The sequence below is a fragment of the Neovison vison genome, chromosome 7, assembly GCF_020171115.1.
Source record: "Neovison vison isolate M4711 chromosome 7, ASM_NN_V1, whole genome shotgun sequence".
Classification (NCBI taxonomy): Eukaryota; Metazoa; Chordata; class Mammalia; order Carnivora; family Mustelidae; genus Neogale; species Neogale vison.
The window spans coordinates 95,839,552-95,857,896 of NC_058097.1; the positions used below are offsets into that span (position 1 = coordinate 95,839,552).

At 46.2% G+C, this 18,345-nt stretch overlaps 1 protein-coding gene and 1 pseudogene across 5 annotated transcripts in view; both read left to right on the top strand.

Annotated features, from left to right (window-relative positions):
• The window catches only part of EXPH5 (exophilin 5), a 68,058-nt gene that overhangs the window by 36,734 nt on the left and 12,979 nt on the right, over positions 1-18,345 (top strand). For 2 of the 5 annotated variants that reach the window (XM_044257695.1, XM_044257696.1), the window contains exons 2-4: positions 3,561-3,721; positions 5,312-5,474; positions 13,593-13,641. In XM_044257695.1, coding sequence (XP_044113630.1) covers positions 3,561-3,721; positions 5,312-5,474; positions 13,593-13,641 — 373 coding nt within the window. Of the gene's footprint in view, positions 1-3,560; positions 3,722-5,311; positions 5,475-6,374; positions 6,676-13,592; positions 13,642-18,345 lie in introns of those variants that run through there. The other 3 variants (XM_044257699.1, XM_044257698.1, XM_044257697.1) reach the window with 3 other exon arrangements.
• LOC122914678 lies at positions 13,162-13,279 on the top strand (annotated as a pseudogene).

The following is an 18,345-nucleotide window of genomic DNA, read 5'->3' on the forward strand; positions in this document are numbered from 1 at the left end:
CGTGCCTGCTGGCCATATCCGTATTCTTCTTTGGAAACATGTCTGCTCAGCTCCTCTGTCCATTTTTTTAAATCAGATCACTTGCTCTTTTGACTACTGAACTGTAGGAGTTCTTTCTCTGTTTTGGTAATTAACCCCGTATCAGAGAGATGATTTGCAAACACTTTCCCTCCTTCAGTAGGTTGCCTTTTCATGTTGCTGATGATTTCCTTTGCTGTGCAGAAGGGTTTTAGTCCAGGATGAGCTTTTGAAAATGCAAACTCGATGTGGCAGGTCACTGCCAAGTCAACAAGGTATTCTCAGTGTTGCCGGACTCAGTGCCAGACTGCTCCCCTCAAATGCTTGCGACGTGAACAGCCAAGGAAAGAAGCAAGGAGCTGAAACAAGGCTGACCTGGCCCGACTAACCTCGGGGGGAGCCGAGAGGGAGGCAGCCTGTTCTATGGCTGGTCCTCTTCTGTCTGGAAAGCGCGGTCTCTCTATCCCAGAACCACCCACCTGCTACCCCTGCATCTTTCAACCTTCAGGCCATATGTCAACTTCTCAAGAAAATCTTTGCTGCTGCCCCAGGTGCTGTCCTACCACCTGTTTACTTTATTTACCCCCACAGGGTGTAAATTCTGTGAGGGCAAGGACTTGACTTCTTCCCTACTCTATACCCAGAGTTCAGACCTGTGTTGAGTGAATTAATCATACTCTCCACTCTTGGTTACTTTACATCTATATTGTGATGGGGCCTGGATCTGTCCCACTTACAAGATGGTGAGTCCCACAGGATAGGAGCCTCATCTCCTCTGTTCATCGTTGTTTCCCTGCATGGCCCCTAGGAGGCCTTCTACAATTGTATAGTGAATAAGTGAATAAGTTTTATCACGACCATGTGAAAAATCACCACCAAATCATTAACAGTGATTGTGTTAGGACTGTGAAAACATCACTTATTTTTTTCCCTCTATATACAAGAAAAATTGTAATGGGAAAAAAGCCCCAACAATACAAAAATTCACAAACAAAAAGAAAAAAATAGGATCATATATTGTATATACTGAATCAACATAATTAAAAGGCTAGAAATAGAAATGATACCTATAATTATTCTGCCTTAAGAGATCAGGTGTCCTGATTTTTCCCCCAATGTGTGCAGCATTGTACATAGCTTCGGATAGATAAAATCTGCATTTTGTTTTTCCTGCTTCATGCTATGGGACATTCCCAGGAGGCTGCATTGCCTGCATATTATTTTTAGAAACTAATTAGTGTACAGGTAGGAGGGCTGTTTCACCAAGATATACTTCCTGAAGTAGCATTCAGACCGCAGGAGTATTCCCATAGGGCTATGGATCTCTGACTTCATTGGCTGGAAGTGGAGGAAGAAACAGGCTATGACGGATGGATGTGAGCCCAAGCCTGGAATGAGCACTTGAGGTCAAATGGAGTGAAGTGTGATGGTTTTCAAGCCGAGTCAATGTTTCATTGAGCCTCTAGTAAAACTGAATAAATACATTTATGTTGTTTGGAGAATTCCTAAGTCAGGTGGCTTGACTATGCTCTGAGATGAGGTGGATACGTTGACAAGTGGTAGTCGGGGGAGGGGGGGCTGAGTGTTAGTCTTGAACAATCGTGGGGTTGTGGGGGACTTTGAGAACGTATAATGGGGAACAAATGTGGGACATTAATAAATGAGGCGTTGACAAGTTGTCAACTGTACTGATTAGAAACAGTTGGGGGCACCTGGGTGGCTCAGTGGGTTAAGCCTCTGCCTTCCGCTCAGGTCATGGTCTCAGGGTCCTGGGATCGAGTCCCGCATCGGGCTCTCTGCTCAGCAAGGAGCCTGCTTCCCCCGCCCCTGCCTGCCTCTCTGCCTACCTGTGATCTCTCTCTCTCTGTCAAATAAATAAATAAAATCTTTAAAAAAAAAAAAAAGAAAGAAAGAAAAAACAGTTACATGTGGCCCCTTGGTTTGTTAGTCAGGGAAGTGGCAGTAGAGACAGGCGTGGCGGGTGTCAGAGGGACGGCAGTGACAGATGGAGGTACCCAGGCGGATGTTGTGGGCTGGACCTGACAAGTGCTGCCTAATGCATTTCAAAATGCAAGTCTGGGCAGGATGGCCTCTGGTTTCCTTCGTGATTATTTTGTAAAATGACAGTATCATAGCCCCAAGCAGGAGCCTGAGTTGCAACCATCTTGGTTCATTACCTTTAACCCCAAATTTGCCACTCTGCAGCTGTCCTGCTCACCATCTTCGTAGTCCTACACACTCCCCAACACTGGCGCTTCCCAGAGGACCCTGGACAAAGGATAAATGCTGCAGCATCACATGAAATTCTTCCCCAGACAGCAGAACCCCCCAAGCTTGGACGCCATGAGCAAGCCCAGCGCTGTGCCAACCTGACCACTGGAAGAGATTTACATCATTACTTCACAGACTCACCTAGAAAGTTGGCCCCGTCCAACGCTCGCTCTTCCTCTCTCTCTGTCTCTGGATTAAGCGCCTCTCATTTCCAAACAGTTCTAGGGATTTCTGAAATAGAGCCTTAAAATAAAAGGACCAGTGATTAAATCATAACCAGTGATTTAACGAAGGACTCAGCAACCTTTTCTTTATTTTTTTTTTCTTTTTAAGATTTTATTTATTTATTTGACACACAGACAGAGATCACAAGTAGGCAGAGAGGCAGGCAGAGAGAGAGAGGGAAGCAGGCTCCCTGCTGAGCAGAGAGCCCGATGTGGGACTCGATCCCAGGACCCTGAGACCATGACCTGAGCCAAAGGCAGAGACTTAACCCACTGAGCCACCCAGGCGCCCCATCAGCAACCTTTTCATTTGAAAGAGGATGAAGTATGATGAAAGGGCAGGGGGAAAGGATGCAGAAGGAAAGAGAAGATGTCAGGCTGGGTGTTGGGAAGGTGTGGGGCAGACATGTTTGTGCTCTGGATGGCCTTTCCTATCCATCTCACACTGGCCTTGACTTCTAAACATTAGCTGGGTGCTCATTCTTGGGCTTTTTTGTGTGTTTAAAGAGTTTGTTTTTGTGTTTAAAGAATTTCTTTATCTAAAATCATTATATGCAACCATTTCTTCTTTGCACGCAAACACTTATCTTTGAATACCATATGGGCAAGCAAGGGCCCTATCTATTATGTTCAATGTTGAATCCCCACCGTCCACACTGGGAGTGGGGACATAGACATTGCTCAAGAAACATTGAATGAATGAATGAGTAATCAGAACTAGAATATACTGGTTTCTCCGTGTCATTAAATCATCAATCATTCAGCTGTATTATTAGGTTGGGTTCGCATAATGCTCAACCTAGGTTGTCATGACCAGCCTGGTTATTTTAACGACTGGCAAAAACTTTTAGATTGTCATCGTATTTGGAAAAACAGCTAAAATACATACATGGTGGTGAAAGGGAATTCTGACTAGAGCCAGATTCCCCCCAAGACTTAGAGTTTATTCAGCTCTCCCACGAGGTCAAGTTTGGCCTCCTGTCCCATGAATGTGCACTTGATATCAAGAAATTTAAAGGATGCATTGACATTTTTGTTTTATTTCAGCAAACTCCAGAAGACAAAGAGGGATATCAGATGGCTTCAGGGAGTGACTGGCGAATGGTTTGAGGAAATTCAAAGAAAAAAGTTCTGCAATGAAGCAGATGTTAGCCAAATGTTAAAACAACCACTTACATACAGACTCAGGAAGGGGATGGCAGAAAATGGTGAGAAAAAAATTTAAATCCAAATTTTTTTTTCTCTCTTACAGCACAGCGTTCTAGGTAATGAGTCAGTGGGTTTCCAATGGAACCAAACCATATTTAGGACTGTTTTTAAATCATAAGGTACAAAAGTTGTTTAATCTAACATATAATAAACAGCGTGAGCTGAAAATGTGCTACAATGTCTTGGGAGGGTTTAGAATCAGGCAAGATAGCATAGTGGTTAAGAACACAGACATCGATAATAAAAAAGAAGACTTGGATTCAAATCTCCATTCTGTCTATATTCTCTGTTCTATCAGAATCCATATATGGTTCATGTTACTTATTCTCTGTAAGCCTCAGTTTTCTCATCTTTAAATGGGTATGATGATGCAGCTCATAGGGTGGTTTTATATGGATAAGGCCCCGAGCTAGAACACAGCAGACACTTAAATGAATGGGATAATGGTGCAAAAGAAGGGGGAAATGGAGGGGAGAGAAAAAGTGGGAGAGGGGATTATGGGAGGAAGTAGTGGAAACCCCCCCCACCCTTCTGATGCTTTGGTAACTTAAAATCTGTAGGTAGTTGCTTCTTTGAACACCCCAGCCATGTGACCACACTCACCTCACTCATCTTCCCCATCACTTTTTTAAAAAATCTGTAAATGAAGATAATAAAACCCACTTTCACAATTCCTCAATATAATTTCATCAGTTATAAAGTACAAAAACAGTACAGAGTATCTTCCTACTGATATAGTTATATTGACTACTTCTGCTGGTGTGTTGCTAACATTAGTAACATCAAGAAACATGTAACAATATTTCTAAAGTTATTCTGACAATATTTTACAACTCCCATAATAAACAAATCCATCTAAAAAGACTCATAGCTCAGACTTTGAAATTTACCCCATATCGACCATGGCGACTTTCCCTTACCTTGAATTCCTCTAATATTTATAAATCCAGCATGTCCAAATACATTACAGTATTGTAGACTTTGTATATGTTGATGTTGCCTTAGAATTTTTAATGCTTACATATATGTGTTATCTATACATATATTAGATGTGTTTATTTTACAAGCAGACACACATTTAAACCATATGTGTAGCAAATACACAGAGGTAGATTTCTGATGGGAATAAGGAACACTCTAAGTGGCTTAATTTTCTTTTCCTTTACTTTCTTTGGAGTAAAAAGCTGCATAGTGTCTATCACTGTAGTTTTAAAGCACTAAGATAAAAATGTCTGCAGTACAGGGAGGACAGGGTAGCTAGAAGCACCCCGAAAGCTGAACGAGGACCCTGACACCTTACGTTAGGCTTTGGATGGATTTGGAAATCTGGCATGTGGGGAGGGACGTTCCACAGAACTGCGGTTCACAGTGCGTATTGAAAGACTCCCTACTCTTTGTAAGGATTTTCTCTACTTGGCAGAGCCATCAGAGGCAGGGAGCTCCCCTGACATCCTGGGGTCTTCATGTGGGGGTGCCTGCTGCATTCTCCTTCTGCGTTAAGTGATGGGAAGCAAGAACAAAGTCTTAGTTCTCTGAGATGTATTTACTTGGAAACACGGGGTGATGCCAGATTTCTACAATTTCTCTAGATTCTATGAAATTACAAACATCAAGATCTAAAAATACAGCTCATCAAAGAAACCCAACGTCCATTTCTTCTCGGCTGAGTTTCCGATCGTCGTTTGCGTCCCTGTTCTCGTTCAGAAAATCCAGAAAGGAGACTATAAAGCTTCAGTCTCTGGGACAGAAAGGGTGAGTTAAACTCGGGTCTTGTGGCAGCTCTGACGTCAGAGGCCGGTAGCCTGTTTTGTGTTCAGAGTGTTTTATGTTTGTTCTCAGGGTTTAAATGCAGATAGTCACAATTGAAACAGGACTGAGCTCGCAGAGGGACAAAGTCCTTCTGAAACCATGAAACTTGACTCTTTTGAAAGCCAAGCTTCTAACCAACTGCACAGATCCCAGGTCGTACACTCGGTGAATGATGGGTTAAGTGTTGCGAAATGCTCACTGATTTTCTCCACTGTTTCAAGAGCCTGGTCTATGCCCTGGTCAGGAAGATATCTCTATTTTATTTTATTTTTCTTAAAGCCATTATTAGATTGGCTGTCAAAATTATTTAAACAGTCTACCTCAGAAATTGTTCTGATGCTTTTTCTGGGGGAAAAAAAAAAAAGAAAACTGCCTTTTCAGATCAGATAGTCTTTCAGCAGTGATGATTATGGTTCATAGATTAGGAAGAGATCTTTAAGTCAGAACTCCTTTTTCCTTGGGACTATGTGTGTCTGTGGTCACAGGGAAAGATGGGGTAGAAAGATGAAATGAAAGTAAGGTGAGCACAAGAGTCGAGAAAACTTGCATTTTAAAATCGAGGGGATAAAGATATCGCCGTGACTAACTGGATTTAGGATGGCTGTTCTGCTGGGGGGGGGGGGTACCTAGAATTTAAACTTAAGGCAAAGGAAGGGAAGCTTTTTGGAACAGGCGTCATTCCAGAGAGTTCCCAGCATAGAACGGTGTAAATCAGTTCATCTCGACTCACCGGCTGTGGGGTTGTTTTGTGAAAAACAAGCGAGGCTTTGCTTACATGCGATTGAGCTGACTGCTGAATATTTTCAGCGTGTCTTCCTGGTTGAAAAGCTTCCCACCCTCTTAAGGTGTTGGCTTCACACGTGACGTGTGCCGTCAAACCATTCAGTGTTGCCTCACCAGACAGGAGCTGCCGGAGGTCACTCCTGCTGGAAACAGTAAGTGGCACGCGGCTCGGGGGCGGTGGGGGATGAGGCTGGAGAACAGAATCCTGTCCTCCCCTCCCGGGTGGACGGAAGGCGTTTTGCTCCCCACGTTCACCTGAACCCGCTCTCGTCTTTGCTGAACTAATGAGGAGCTGAACAGAATGTAGATTTATGGGACTGTCCCTACCCGAGTCACTTGCAAGGAAGTACTCTGCAAATAGGTGAGTTGCTTTTCTTCCTAAAAATGTTTGAAACACCAATAATCCTCTCATTTGGGGATTTAGAGTCAAGGGGTGTTTCCTGCGGAGGGAAAATGTGTTTTAAGGACAAAAGGAATATCCCCGATATGTGGTGTAGCTGGGACTTGCGATAGGAGTTTGTGTTGTCGGTGATTTTCTTTAAGGCAGAGTTTTATACAGCTAACAATCTGACATCAGTAAACCGGGAAAAGTTGAAGAACCTGTTCACTCTGTGGACAAGTTATTTCCAAGCTCATATTGCAAGTCACGGCAAAAGTGGGTTAAAGAAGACGGCAAATCTAGAATCTTCCATGGGGGGTATCATGTTTTCTGGGTACGGACCAAGGTGAAAAAAAAAAATTGCAACTTCGCAAAATTCTGTTTAGTAACCATCCTTCTTGTGTGCCAGTATGACTTGCAACTTTCTTTTAACCACACAAACTGAAACATAAAAATCAGAATGCAGACATGAAGCAGGTTTTATCCTTTAAGTATAGATGGGTATGTTAAGCAGTTTTCAGAATTTGTCTTCTTGGAATCCATTTTACTTTCAAAAGGGAAATGGAAATAAATACTTATTCATTGTGCTGGTGCAGAATATCATGAAGACACTGTTTTTTTGCTCCTAAGAATTTTCAGTAGATAAATTGCAAAAATATGTCCTTTTAATTTTTTTTAAATTTATTGTTCTCAAGATTGTATTTATTTATTTATCCATTTGAGAGAGGAAGAGAGCACAGGTAGGCAGAGCGGCAGGCAGAGGGAGAGAGAGAAGCAGGCTCCCCGCTGAGCAGGGAGCCCAACACCCGGCTCCATCCCAGGATCCCAGGATCATGACCTGAGCCAAAGGCAGACACTTAACCCAGCTGCCCCTGTCCTTTTGATTCTTAAATATGTGTGTGACCTAAATATTCGGATATAAATCCTGAATGTGTGTGTGTGGCCAGGGGTGGTGTTAGGGAGTGTTTACTGTGGCAGGAATATACATTGTGTGTTGTGCATTTCCAGGGACACTTGACTCTTAAGTAGAGCCTACCTTTCTTTGGCAGTTCTGACTTGAAATACAAAGTCCACCTTCCAAATACGTGATTCAGGATCTCCTCCTCGCCTGGAGCTGCACCAGGAAGCAGCCAGCTGCACGGGCCAACCCCAGGAAAGCAGAGTCATTGTGTGCCGGTAGCTGTCAGGTTCCTACTTGCCGAAGCCATCTCGGTTCCACTTTGTCACACTCTGTGCTCCGCAGAACAAGTCAGAGCCACGCAGTTGAGAGGATCTTTTTGCAAATCACAGGGAGAGAACCCACCCCTCCAGGCAAAATACAGCCTCCTGCTCAACCCTGAAAGACTCAAGTATCATAGAAATATCTTTTCATCTTTTAAGCTGTGGCTTAACCAAAAAATGACACTAGATCGTGGAGAACACTCCCTGGAAGAAAAGGGATTTGGTCATTTCATCAGATATTTACTTTAGAAAGGCCCAGTCAGTCAAAATATATGATATACTGAAGCTTTGGTTTCCTATAAGAAGTGGGTAAAAAGCTGTGGGAACACGGTGACTGAATGAATTAACAAAAAGGCAAAAAGTTTGCCATTTCTGTTTCACATAAGGACGAGTTTCTCCTCCTCCTCCTTTCTATGCACTTCCCAAATTATGCCATTATTTTTTATTCAATATTTCATTTATTTATTTGTTGGAGAGAGAGAGAAAGAGCAGGGGAAGAGCAGAAGGGGAAAGAATTCCAAGCAGGCTCGCTGAGCTGAGCGCAGAGCCCAACTTGGGTCTGAATCCCAAGACCCAGAGATCATGATGGGGGGAGGAGCAGAGCACTGCATGTGGTTGGGAACAGGTGCCCCACGAACTCTAGGACGTAGCAGAATATTATGGGTTCAGGTATTTCTTATGGCAGTTTCCTGGCAAATGACAGTATCTCGAGGAAGGGGCACCCTGCGGAATTCATAGGGGGTACCATCCGGCCTCGCTGTGGCCTGAGTAACTGCGAGTCCACTGGTGATTGTGGTGTCCTCTGGTGAGTGCGAGGGAGGGTGCTGGTACTCTTAACATGGGAACACACGGGCGAAGCACTGAACTCAGAGTGGAGGACCGGAAGACTTCCTGGAGGAGGAGAGTCCGTTGCCAAAGGACACAGAGGACTGAGCCCAGTCATTAAGAGTTGGGAGGTTCCACTAGGCAGAAAAACTGACACAGCCAAGGTGTGGAGACTGGAAAAAGCAAGAACACATCTAGGTCACCGAGGTTCAGTGACCCAGTATAAGGTGAGACCAGTAAGAGGTGGAATGGGAGAGGCTGGCAGAGGCCATAACACAGGGACCAGCGGCGCTAAGGACATGCAGCACTAAGAAGCTTGGATTTGATCCCGTAGACAATGGGAAGACCATAATCACTTTTACTTTAATACCATTTTTCCTTACTTTCTATATATTTTATATATATGTATATGTTTTATATATGTATATATTTTATGTGTGTTTCTCTTATATATGTGTGTGTGTATGTATACTTACGTATATTTATATCCGATATATTGGGTAAAGTCACCCACAACCCACTGCCCTGGACAAACACTAAAATATTTTGGTGTATTCAGTGCATGTGTGCAGGTACACATGTCTATTTTATCCATTGCTAGTTTTATCTTTTTTCTTTTTTAAAGTAGTCTTCGTGCCCAGTGTGGAACCCAGTGCAGGGCTTGAACTCACAACCCTGAGATCAAGACCTGAGCTGAAATCAAGAGTCGGACGCTCAGCTGACTGAGCCACCCAGGTGGCCCTCCTTGTTAGTTTGTAAGCAGAAGAATGACATGATCAGATCTTCATTTTACGAACATTATTTTAGCGTGGTGCTTCTCGACCAGGGACAATTTTGTCCCCCAAAAGATATTTCTGGTTTTCACAATGAAGGGTGGGAACTCTAGGCATTTGGTGGGTAGGGGGTCAGCGATGTTGCTGAGTACCCCACGACCACCACCCCCAAAGAAATGCCCGTAGGGCCGAGGCTGGGACATTGATCTGGCTACAGCACAAGGAACAGACTTGAGGGGGCAAAACCGGAGTCAGAGAGACCAGGTAAGGGGCTGCTGAGATAATGGACGAGGTAGCAGGCAGGGAGGAGGGCAAACTGTGGGCAGATTCGCGCACGACTTAGAATGTAGCATCGGGAGAACCTGCTGACGGGATGTGATGGGTGAAGAAGCCGGGGGAATGGAGGTGAACTCTTTCCCCCGACTTAGGAAACTCAGCAGGTGCTGGTGACGAAAGATCATCGTGGCGGATGTGATGAGGATGAAAAGGAACACATTTGCTTATTTATTCAAGAAGGGTGCTCCACCAACACGGTGCGTGGTGCCGTGGAGGGAAGCACCAGCCCTTGCTATCTCGGGCTTCAGTCCGGCGGGGATGACGGAACGGAAAGAGAGGAGCGTAGGAGGCTGGTGCTCCGCTGGGGAAGTTCCTCATGCTCCGGGAGCGCGACGTTTGAGGAGTGGCTGGTGCATTACGTCTGGAGCCCGAGAGGTCTTCCAGGGAAGATGACGTCAGTCATGGTTTTTCAAGAAGAGGAGCGTTGCCCAGGCACACACGTGGTAGAAAGAGGTTTCAGATACATTCTGTGCAGATCCTCAGAGCTGTGCCAAGTGCCTGTGGCAGAGGGATGTACAAATGCAGAGTGTATGGGGACTAGGTTGTACAGAGCCTTGCAGGTGCAGGGTAGAGTTGAATCATAAAATGTTACACCCAGACGTAGCATGATTCACTTTACACTGATTGCTCTGGCTATAGAGTAGGGAGCGGATTGGAACAAAACTTGAAGGGAGAGGGACAGGCAGGGGACTAGGGCCAACAGGAGGGCAGCAGATGGTACATGCTGTAACTGGGGTATACTTGGGGGGGGATGGAGAGGTATGGGTGGTTTCTGGTTGTGAATCTACAAGACCGTTGACTGGATAGGGAAGAGTAGACGTGGAAGAAGGACACGGAGTCCATTTGGGACACGGAGGGTCTGCATGGTCCGTGGTCATCCAGATGGAGCTCCTCAGTGGCCCATGCTCAGAGCATGCCGCATCACTGCGTGAAGAAAGTCACCTGGGATTCTGGTTGGTTTAAAAATATATATTTTATTTATTTACTTGATAGAGAGATCACAAGCAGGCAGAGAGGCAGGCAGAGAGGGGGGGGAAGCAGGCTCCCCACTGAGCAGAGAGCCTGATGCGGGGCTCGATCCCAGGACCCTTAGATCATGACTTGGGCTGAAGGCAGAGGCTTTACCCCACTGAGCCACACAGGTGCCCTCTGGTATTTTAAAAGAATATTCTTGAGCTACACTCCCGTGTACTAGGTGAGAATTTCTGAATGGCTTCTGCAAAGCTGGAGAGATGAGAGAGTATTTTATGGAAGTGGAATAAATTCGGTAAGTCAAGCTTACAGGTACCTAGAGATGAGCGGAGTGTTGGGGGATACAGCGTGAAGGGTGTGGGGGGTGGGTCCGGGAGGCTCATCAGACAAAAGAAGAGCCTTGCATCAATTAAGATTTTGGGTAATACCTTGTAAGACGGTAAGCAGGGGGCCGATGGGACTGCACGTGCATTTTAGGCAGATCCTGTTGGTGGTAGGAAAGATGGAGAGGAGTTGAGAGAGAAATTATAGAAGTTTTGTAGGTGGAGTGAGTGACCTTCAGGATGTGGCCTCAGCAGGGCTTGAGAGCAAATGCAGAAGATGCGGTAGCTTTGTGTCCCTTGCGATCATGGGTCCAGAGGACTCCTGATGCGGTAGCTTCGTGTCCCTTGCGATCACGGGTCCAGAGGACTCCTACCAGCAGAGCTCCCCTCACACCACTGCTGCTTCCATTCACTCTGCAAGCAAAAGCCGTTCACATTAGAAACCGAAATTCACTTTTAGGAGGGCCCGAGAGTGGGTGCGGAGACTCGGGGCCCCCAAGCTACCTGAGTCCTCCGCCCATAAATCCACAAGGGCACACTGTCAGGGGACACGCATCCCCCACGGGCACAGCACTCCCTGGCACTCCGTGGCGCTCTCTCATGTTCCTGCTCCTCTAAGTCACATCCTCTGCCCTCCTGCCAGTCCCGGGAACGGATCCCTACCCCAGCTGCCCACGCTCCGAATCAGCTTCGGGACCTGGGGAGCCGCGTGGGCACACTGTGATGGCTGCAGCCCCCAGGGCTCTGGAAAGACTCTTCCCAATCTGGCATGTTCTCTTGGCTCCGGCAAAATTGAGTTTCTTGCCAGTTCCCGAGCTCCCTGGCTCTTGCCCATTTCCAGGTTTTTGCCTGTGCTGCTCCCCGCCTTTCACACCAGTTCACCCACCACCTTCCCACCTTCCCCTTGTCCCCTTCCCTGCTCACACCCAACAAGTGCTCACCGTGGCCTCTGCATGTTCAGGGCATTTAACTCAACATCTCCTAATTGTCTGCATCACCTCTTTGCTTGTATTTTGACTCTTTATGTATCTAATCGTTCCTACTGCAAAAGCTCTCAGGAAACAGGGTCCCTGGTCTCAGTCCTGTTGGTTTCCTCCGTAACACTCAGAACAGTGGTGGCAGAAAACCAGCCTGTAGGCTCAGTAAGGCTGTGGGGAAAAGAACAATAAAAATAAGAGCAGTATTCAGTGTTCAAGTTCTAGATATTTTTCTTTTAGAGCTGGTGCTTCAGAGTAATGTGAAACATAGTCCATGATATTAATTTCCATTTCTGTTTTTAAAATTCGAGCTAAACCATCAGCTATAGCTGGATATCTTCAACATCTAAAACTGTATGGCTTCCCAGGTATTATGCCCAACTCTGGGGAACCATGGAGCAGCTAGGAGTTCCAATAAAGGAAAACCATATCTTGCCACTTTCAGCTGATCTGACCCAAAGTCCTGGTTTGTTGTTTTAATGCTCGATTCCCTTTTCTGTTTTTCTGTTTTCTGTTTTCTTAGGGACGGTGAGGACCTCATTTCCTACAGAGCAGTGAGTCATCACCGTCTATTAAATCTTGAGCTGTAATTCAGGCAGAGTGCCCCCTGGCATAGGATTATGGATCTAAAAGATCAAAATCTATCTCAATTTGGGACCCATGTCTTGTAAATTTTTCACCTTCTACTGAAACTGGTAGAAGGTGCATAAACAGTAAAAGCGTAATTGTTCTCCAAGATGGTTTCCTAGTGAATAAGGCATCTTTATAAAACTAAACAACCAGAAGCCATCTTTGAAGGGTTTGCTTTTTTTTAATTAAAGATTTTTACTTATTGATCTGACAGAGAGAGACATCACAAGTAGGCAGAGAGGCAGGCAGAGAGAGAGGAAGGGAAGCAGGCTCCCTGCTGAGCAGAGAGCCTGATTAGGGGCTCGATCCCAGGACCCTGGGATAATAAGCTGAGCTGAAGGCAGAGGCTTTAACCCACTGAGCCACTCAGGTGCCCCAAGAGTGATGTCTTTAAACGACATAACGTGTATTGTCTATGGCCATACCACCCTGAACGCACCTGATCTCATCTGATCTCGGAAGCTAAGCAGGGTCGGGCCTGGTTAGTACTTGGATGGGAGACATAATGTGTATTGATGCACAGTAAACCTGCAACCCATGAATACTCTTTTTGTTATTCTGTCTTGATGCTGCACTCACATCCAAACCCACCATTATGTAATCTCTTCTTGGCTACCTGAGTGATAAAGATGGGAAGCGTCGATCCTAAACAGTCCTAAGAAACGGTCTCTGAGGTTTTTTCCAACAGTGCACAAACCAAGAAATGTTTTCCTACAGGATGTTAGAAATACCTCTAATATATTCTCGGGTTATTAAGCTATAACAGCAGATGTGTTGTTGATTTTCCTCCTGGTAAAAGTTGGGCACTTCTTCAAAGAAATTATTTCACACTCTTTCCACAGATGCGACAACCACCCAGGACCTCCTGCGTCTGTGAGGCGAGTCCTTACGGTGAGTAACTGGAAAGTTAAGGTTATGCCAAGGAATTCAGCATTAGTACAATCCGTGGTTGGCTGCCTACCCAAATAGGCTTTTCCTTGGCTCAGCTTTAAATTTACTTTAGAAGCTTAGATTTGCCCTAGAGAATTCAAAGTTTCCCAACTGTTGTAGGTCTCCGGTTAGCTCTGCCGGGAGGGAGGGAGGATGTCGTGTGTCCCCTCACACCGTTGTGGCATCTCTGATTTGGGACCACGGGTCACTCCCGTACAGTACAGCCCTCGAGCACTGGGCAGTGGAAGAGGCTGGAGGTGTCCACGGGCACTCTTGCAAGCCAGTGTGGGTCTGGGCTTGACCTTTTCTTGACAGGATCGTCATCTGTGTTCAGAGTGGAAGCCAGTGATCTGTGGGATACATGTGGCTGGGACAAGTTCACCGGGAGGGACTGACCCCACCGTTTAGACTGAAGTGTCTCTGTGTTCACAGGCCTACGAGGTCAAGCAGCTAGACATTTGCTGTGTCTTGCTTCGTGGTCTTAACTTTTGATCTTCACCTGCCTGTGTCTTATTGTGTGACTCGTGTTTTGGAGATGAAAAAGAAGGTCGGAAGGACCTGAGAGTGCAGGAGAGTCTTAGTACTCCTACCAGTCTCTCTCTTTTTGCAGAAAGCATGGTAGAGTGGATGGTGAGGAGGACATATAAACAGAGGTTCTTTATTCCAGAAACAAAAGAAGGCCCCATTTTCCTCTTCAGAGGATTGCCACTTCCTTCCGAATAACACCGAGCGCTGTCTCCTTAAGTGTGAGCCCCAGTCACGACCCCAGCACCAAGAACCCTCCACACTCTCTTGGAGAACCTGCTATCACCTGGCACTTGGCAGAGATCATTCCACTTAATCCCTAGGGGATATCTACAAAGTATGCTATTATTATCCCTATTTTAAAGATGAAGAAACTGAGGTTTAGAGAATCTGAAGGTCATGTTCAAGGTCGCTGGTAAATGGTAGCATCCAGAATAGAAAATCTGGGTTTCTGTAACTCCACAGCCGGAAGTCAGTAATGCCTACAGCTCTGTCAACCCCAAAACCCTGTTTGCTTCTGAGCCCTGCTGGCCTGCAGGGGCAGGGGCTCCTGTCTTGGAGCAACGGGCTGGAGAGTCGTGCGTCCAGCCCTGCTCCAGGATGCTCCCATACTCTCGCTTTTCCTCGGAGAAGGACTCGGAGCTCACCTTCCCCTACCAGGAGGGAGCTATAGGGTCTGAAGCATATGAGGAACACAGAAAGAAGAGCAAATGCCTAGAAGTTATAAAACAGTAGAGCTAATTAGGAATCCTCAGGATTTGAAAACCCAGTCTGGGGACTAATAGATGACCTTTCGTTGGCACTCTTGAGTGCTGCTCGGATCTAACCGTTTCACTGCTCGGAAATGCGTCCCTCTGCAAGGGAGAGCTGGGAAAACAAATGAAACTCAAGACAGTCATTGTTGACTCTGGCTAATGGCTTTTATAAAAATTCAGAGAGAAACTGCCGAATACAAAGGTTTTGTATGACATGTAGATTTCCATTATTTATTCATGGAAATCTTATCCCCTTGGCCTACAAACAGCTGAAGGTTGGCCGTTGATGCTGACCGGTTCTTGCCAAGATCTGAGGTAATGAACTTCTCATCACTCGGTTGGCAGCCTAGCAGGAAGTTGGTTACAAAGGGGACCGGGCATTTTATAGGAGATGGTGCCACACTGTTAGACGACCTTCCGCTCAAAGAGAAAGCAGCTGCCATGTAGCAAAGGGTTTCAGAAAACAGCATTTGGGGAGCTAGAGAGAAGGTGAGAGATTTGTAGCTCAGCATTCCTCCTGACCTCAGGACTTCTGCCATTTTGGGCTGAGGAGTTCCACGCTGTGGGGGCCGTCCTGGGTATCACTGGCTGTTCAGCCGCAACCCTCGCCTCTACCTACTAGATGCCAATAGTTCTCCTCCACTCGGCCATGAGAGACAAAAACATCTCCAGAAATTGCTAGTGTTCCCTGCAGCGCACGTTGCCCCAGGGAGTGTGGCCGCCTCCTTCGAGCGAGGCAGCCCAGGTCCAAGTAGTCACCATTTCTGAGAGTAGAGAGAAAACACCCGGCCTCGGCCACTTGATCCCTCCAGCACTCTGAACAGATTGTGGCTGGGCCTCAAGTGAGGTGACATGCGAGGTCTGTGCCCCCAGACACACATCTCCAGTGTACTTACGACGCTGGGCCAGTGTGAGCTCCCCGAGGCCAGGACTGTGTCTTCCTCCTGCCTCACCGCAGGGCCTGGCACCACCGGAACACTCGGAAGGGGAAAGAAGGAATGAATGAGTGCTTTCCAGCTTCAGGTGCACTGGTGGACTTGACCTTTGCAGAAGAGCAGACGGAGAACAAATCCAGCAACACCTTGAAAAATTAATTTGTTGACTTTGCCAGGGTGTGTGATAACATCACTAAGCTCAGGCTTCAACGCTGACAGCTGCCCTACAGGTCTGGCCACCCTGGGAAGTTCTCAAATGGTCTAAGGTTACTCTGTGACAAGGTTTGTTTGTGTCGTCAGACTTGCAGACGGGAGCGGTAGAGGGAGCCGGGGCGAGTAACAGGCCTCATTTGGCTCAGCCTATTTTAGGTGCCATGTTTGAGACCAGAACTGAGATCTTAAGAGCCAGTGTTCCAACACTCTGGCTTCTCATTCTTTGGAACGCTTTTCCAGTTCATTCGACGGGGGGCCTCGGGAGGAGTCCTCTGGGAATTGCTCTGAAACCATGGAAAAATAGGAACGGCCAACAAGTAACCTCACTAAGTGCCGGACACCAGGCTGAAGTATTTCCAGCAATTAACTCACTTATTGCTTATTGCTGCTCTTGTCATTACTATTGTGTCTTCATTTTACCAATAAAGAAACAAAGAGTTTACCTTGTCCAAAGTTATACCCCCAGTAAGGAGCAAAACTAGGATTTGGACCAGTGGAGAACTCATGTGTTTTTGACCATTATGCTTTCTTGTCTCAGAGATGCTTTTTGAAGTCCTAATACTGTAAAATCTTGTATGTCTTGATTTACAGAAGGATATTTACTAGAAATCTCATATATGTAATTTTCTCCCTCGGTATAGAGCATCAGTCAGTCGATAGCTGGGTGGGCTTGGAGGGGCTGGAACGCTTAAAGCAAGGTTTTCGTCCAAAGGGTCTGACATCTGATTGAGGTCATGTGCATGAGTAGAATACAGGTAAAAAGCAACATAATGGAAAGAACAGGGTTGGGGTTCAGATCGCATCAGTGAGAGCAGCCAAGGCCACCATTTATTATTCCTATGACCTAAGTAAGGCACTGACCCAGACTCTGTTTTCCATCTGCAGAGTGGGAATGATAATCCCTACTTAATTCTTTAACTAGTATCTAGTTCTAAGTATCGTAGGGGAGAGGATATTTTGAAAGTAGGTTGAAAATGGAATCCGTGAGTGATTTTGTTTAAAGATAAGCTGGTTGGCGTCAAGGGACTGGACAAAACGTGATAGAGACGTTCAGCAGCGGACAAAGGGACGGTGGCAAGATGGTGTTGACGTGCGGCTCAGGAAATCCATGCTGGATGCTGGGCAGATACTAGGCTTTCGTAGTTATTTTAGAAGTGGGTCTGCTTGCAGGGTCCCGATCTATTTGTCTTCAAATCTTTGGTTTCCTGGATCGGGGTGGGGACGGGCAGGAAGGAGAGGGGTCCGGTGGTAAATTGCCAGTGGGAGGAATGTCAGCAACTTCAACAGGATATCGCAGGTATAATAACAGGCACCGTAATAGGTACAAAAACACTATTTAACTGATTCTTTTTGGGGAGAAGGACTCACAGTGATGGTGATCCACAAGCTGGATTCTGAGGGATGCGTTGCTATTTTCCAGGGGAAGAAGAGAGCAAAGATCAGGAGCACACGTGGCCGTCTAGGAGGAAGGGTGCGCCATTCTCGGGAACCGGGTGCAGTGGGCTTGGAGCACGGGGCCCTGGAAGGGAGCTGGGGAGGAAGGGCTGAAATGGAAGGTCGAAGAGCATTTCAACAGGATTTTGCTGCGTGGGGGTGTTCAAGCCTCACCCTCGAGGCCAGGAGTGGGACGTAGGCGTCATTTTTTATGGCAACTTCACGGCACGGAGCATGTGTTTTGAGGAGGATTCTGAGTCCAGAACAGAGCCTTGACTGAAGATCATATGTGTCTGGGCCCTGGGGGAGTTTGCCCCCATGCTAGATGCTGGGACATTCTTCAGTATCTCAGACCACATTTGGCCTCAAAAGATGCTTCCAGCTGGGACCTGGGTTATTAATAAGCTAACAGAACAGTGAAGAGAGGTGGTTCAGCCTGGGCTCTGGAATCTCAGAGACTGGGAAGGAATCCTTCCCTCCACAGTGTGACCTGGAGCAAATTCCCTTCTCCCAAGTGGGGTTCGTCTCAAAGTGGCGGTAATCATCATACCAACCTCATAGCGTGGTGAAAATAATGAAATAAGGTAACCATATAAAACCCATGTTGCCTGGAATATTCAATGAGCAGATACTCCTGCTGCTAATAATTATAATTAATAATCACAGTAACTGCTCACACAGAGCTCAAGTGAAAGGGGTCTCTGGAGAGATCGTATGCCTGGTACCTGCCGTTGACTGGCAGTTGCTTTTTTAACCATTTCGTCACGGAACAGTATGTCCTTGCACATTAAAGCTGAGTGTAA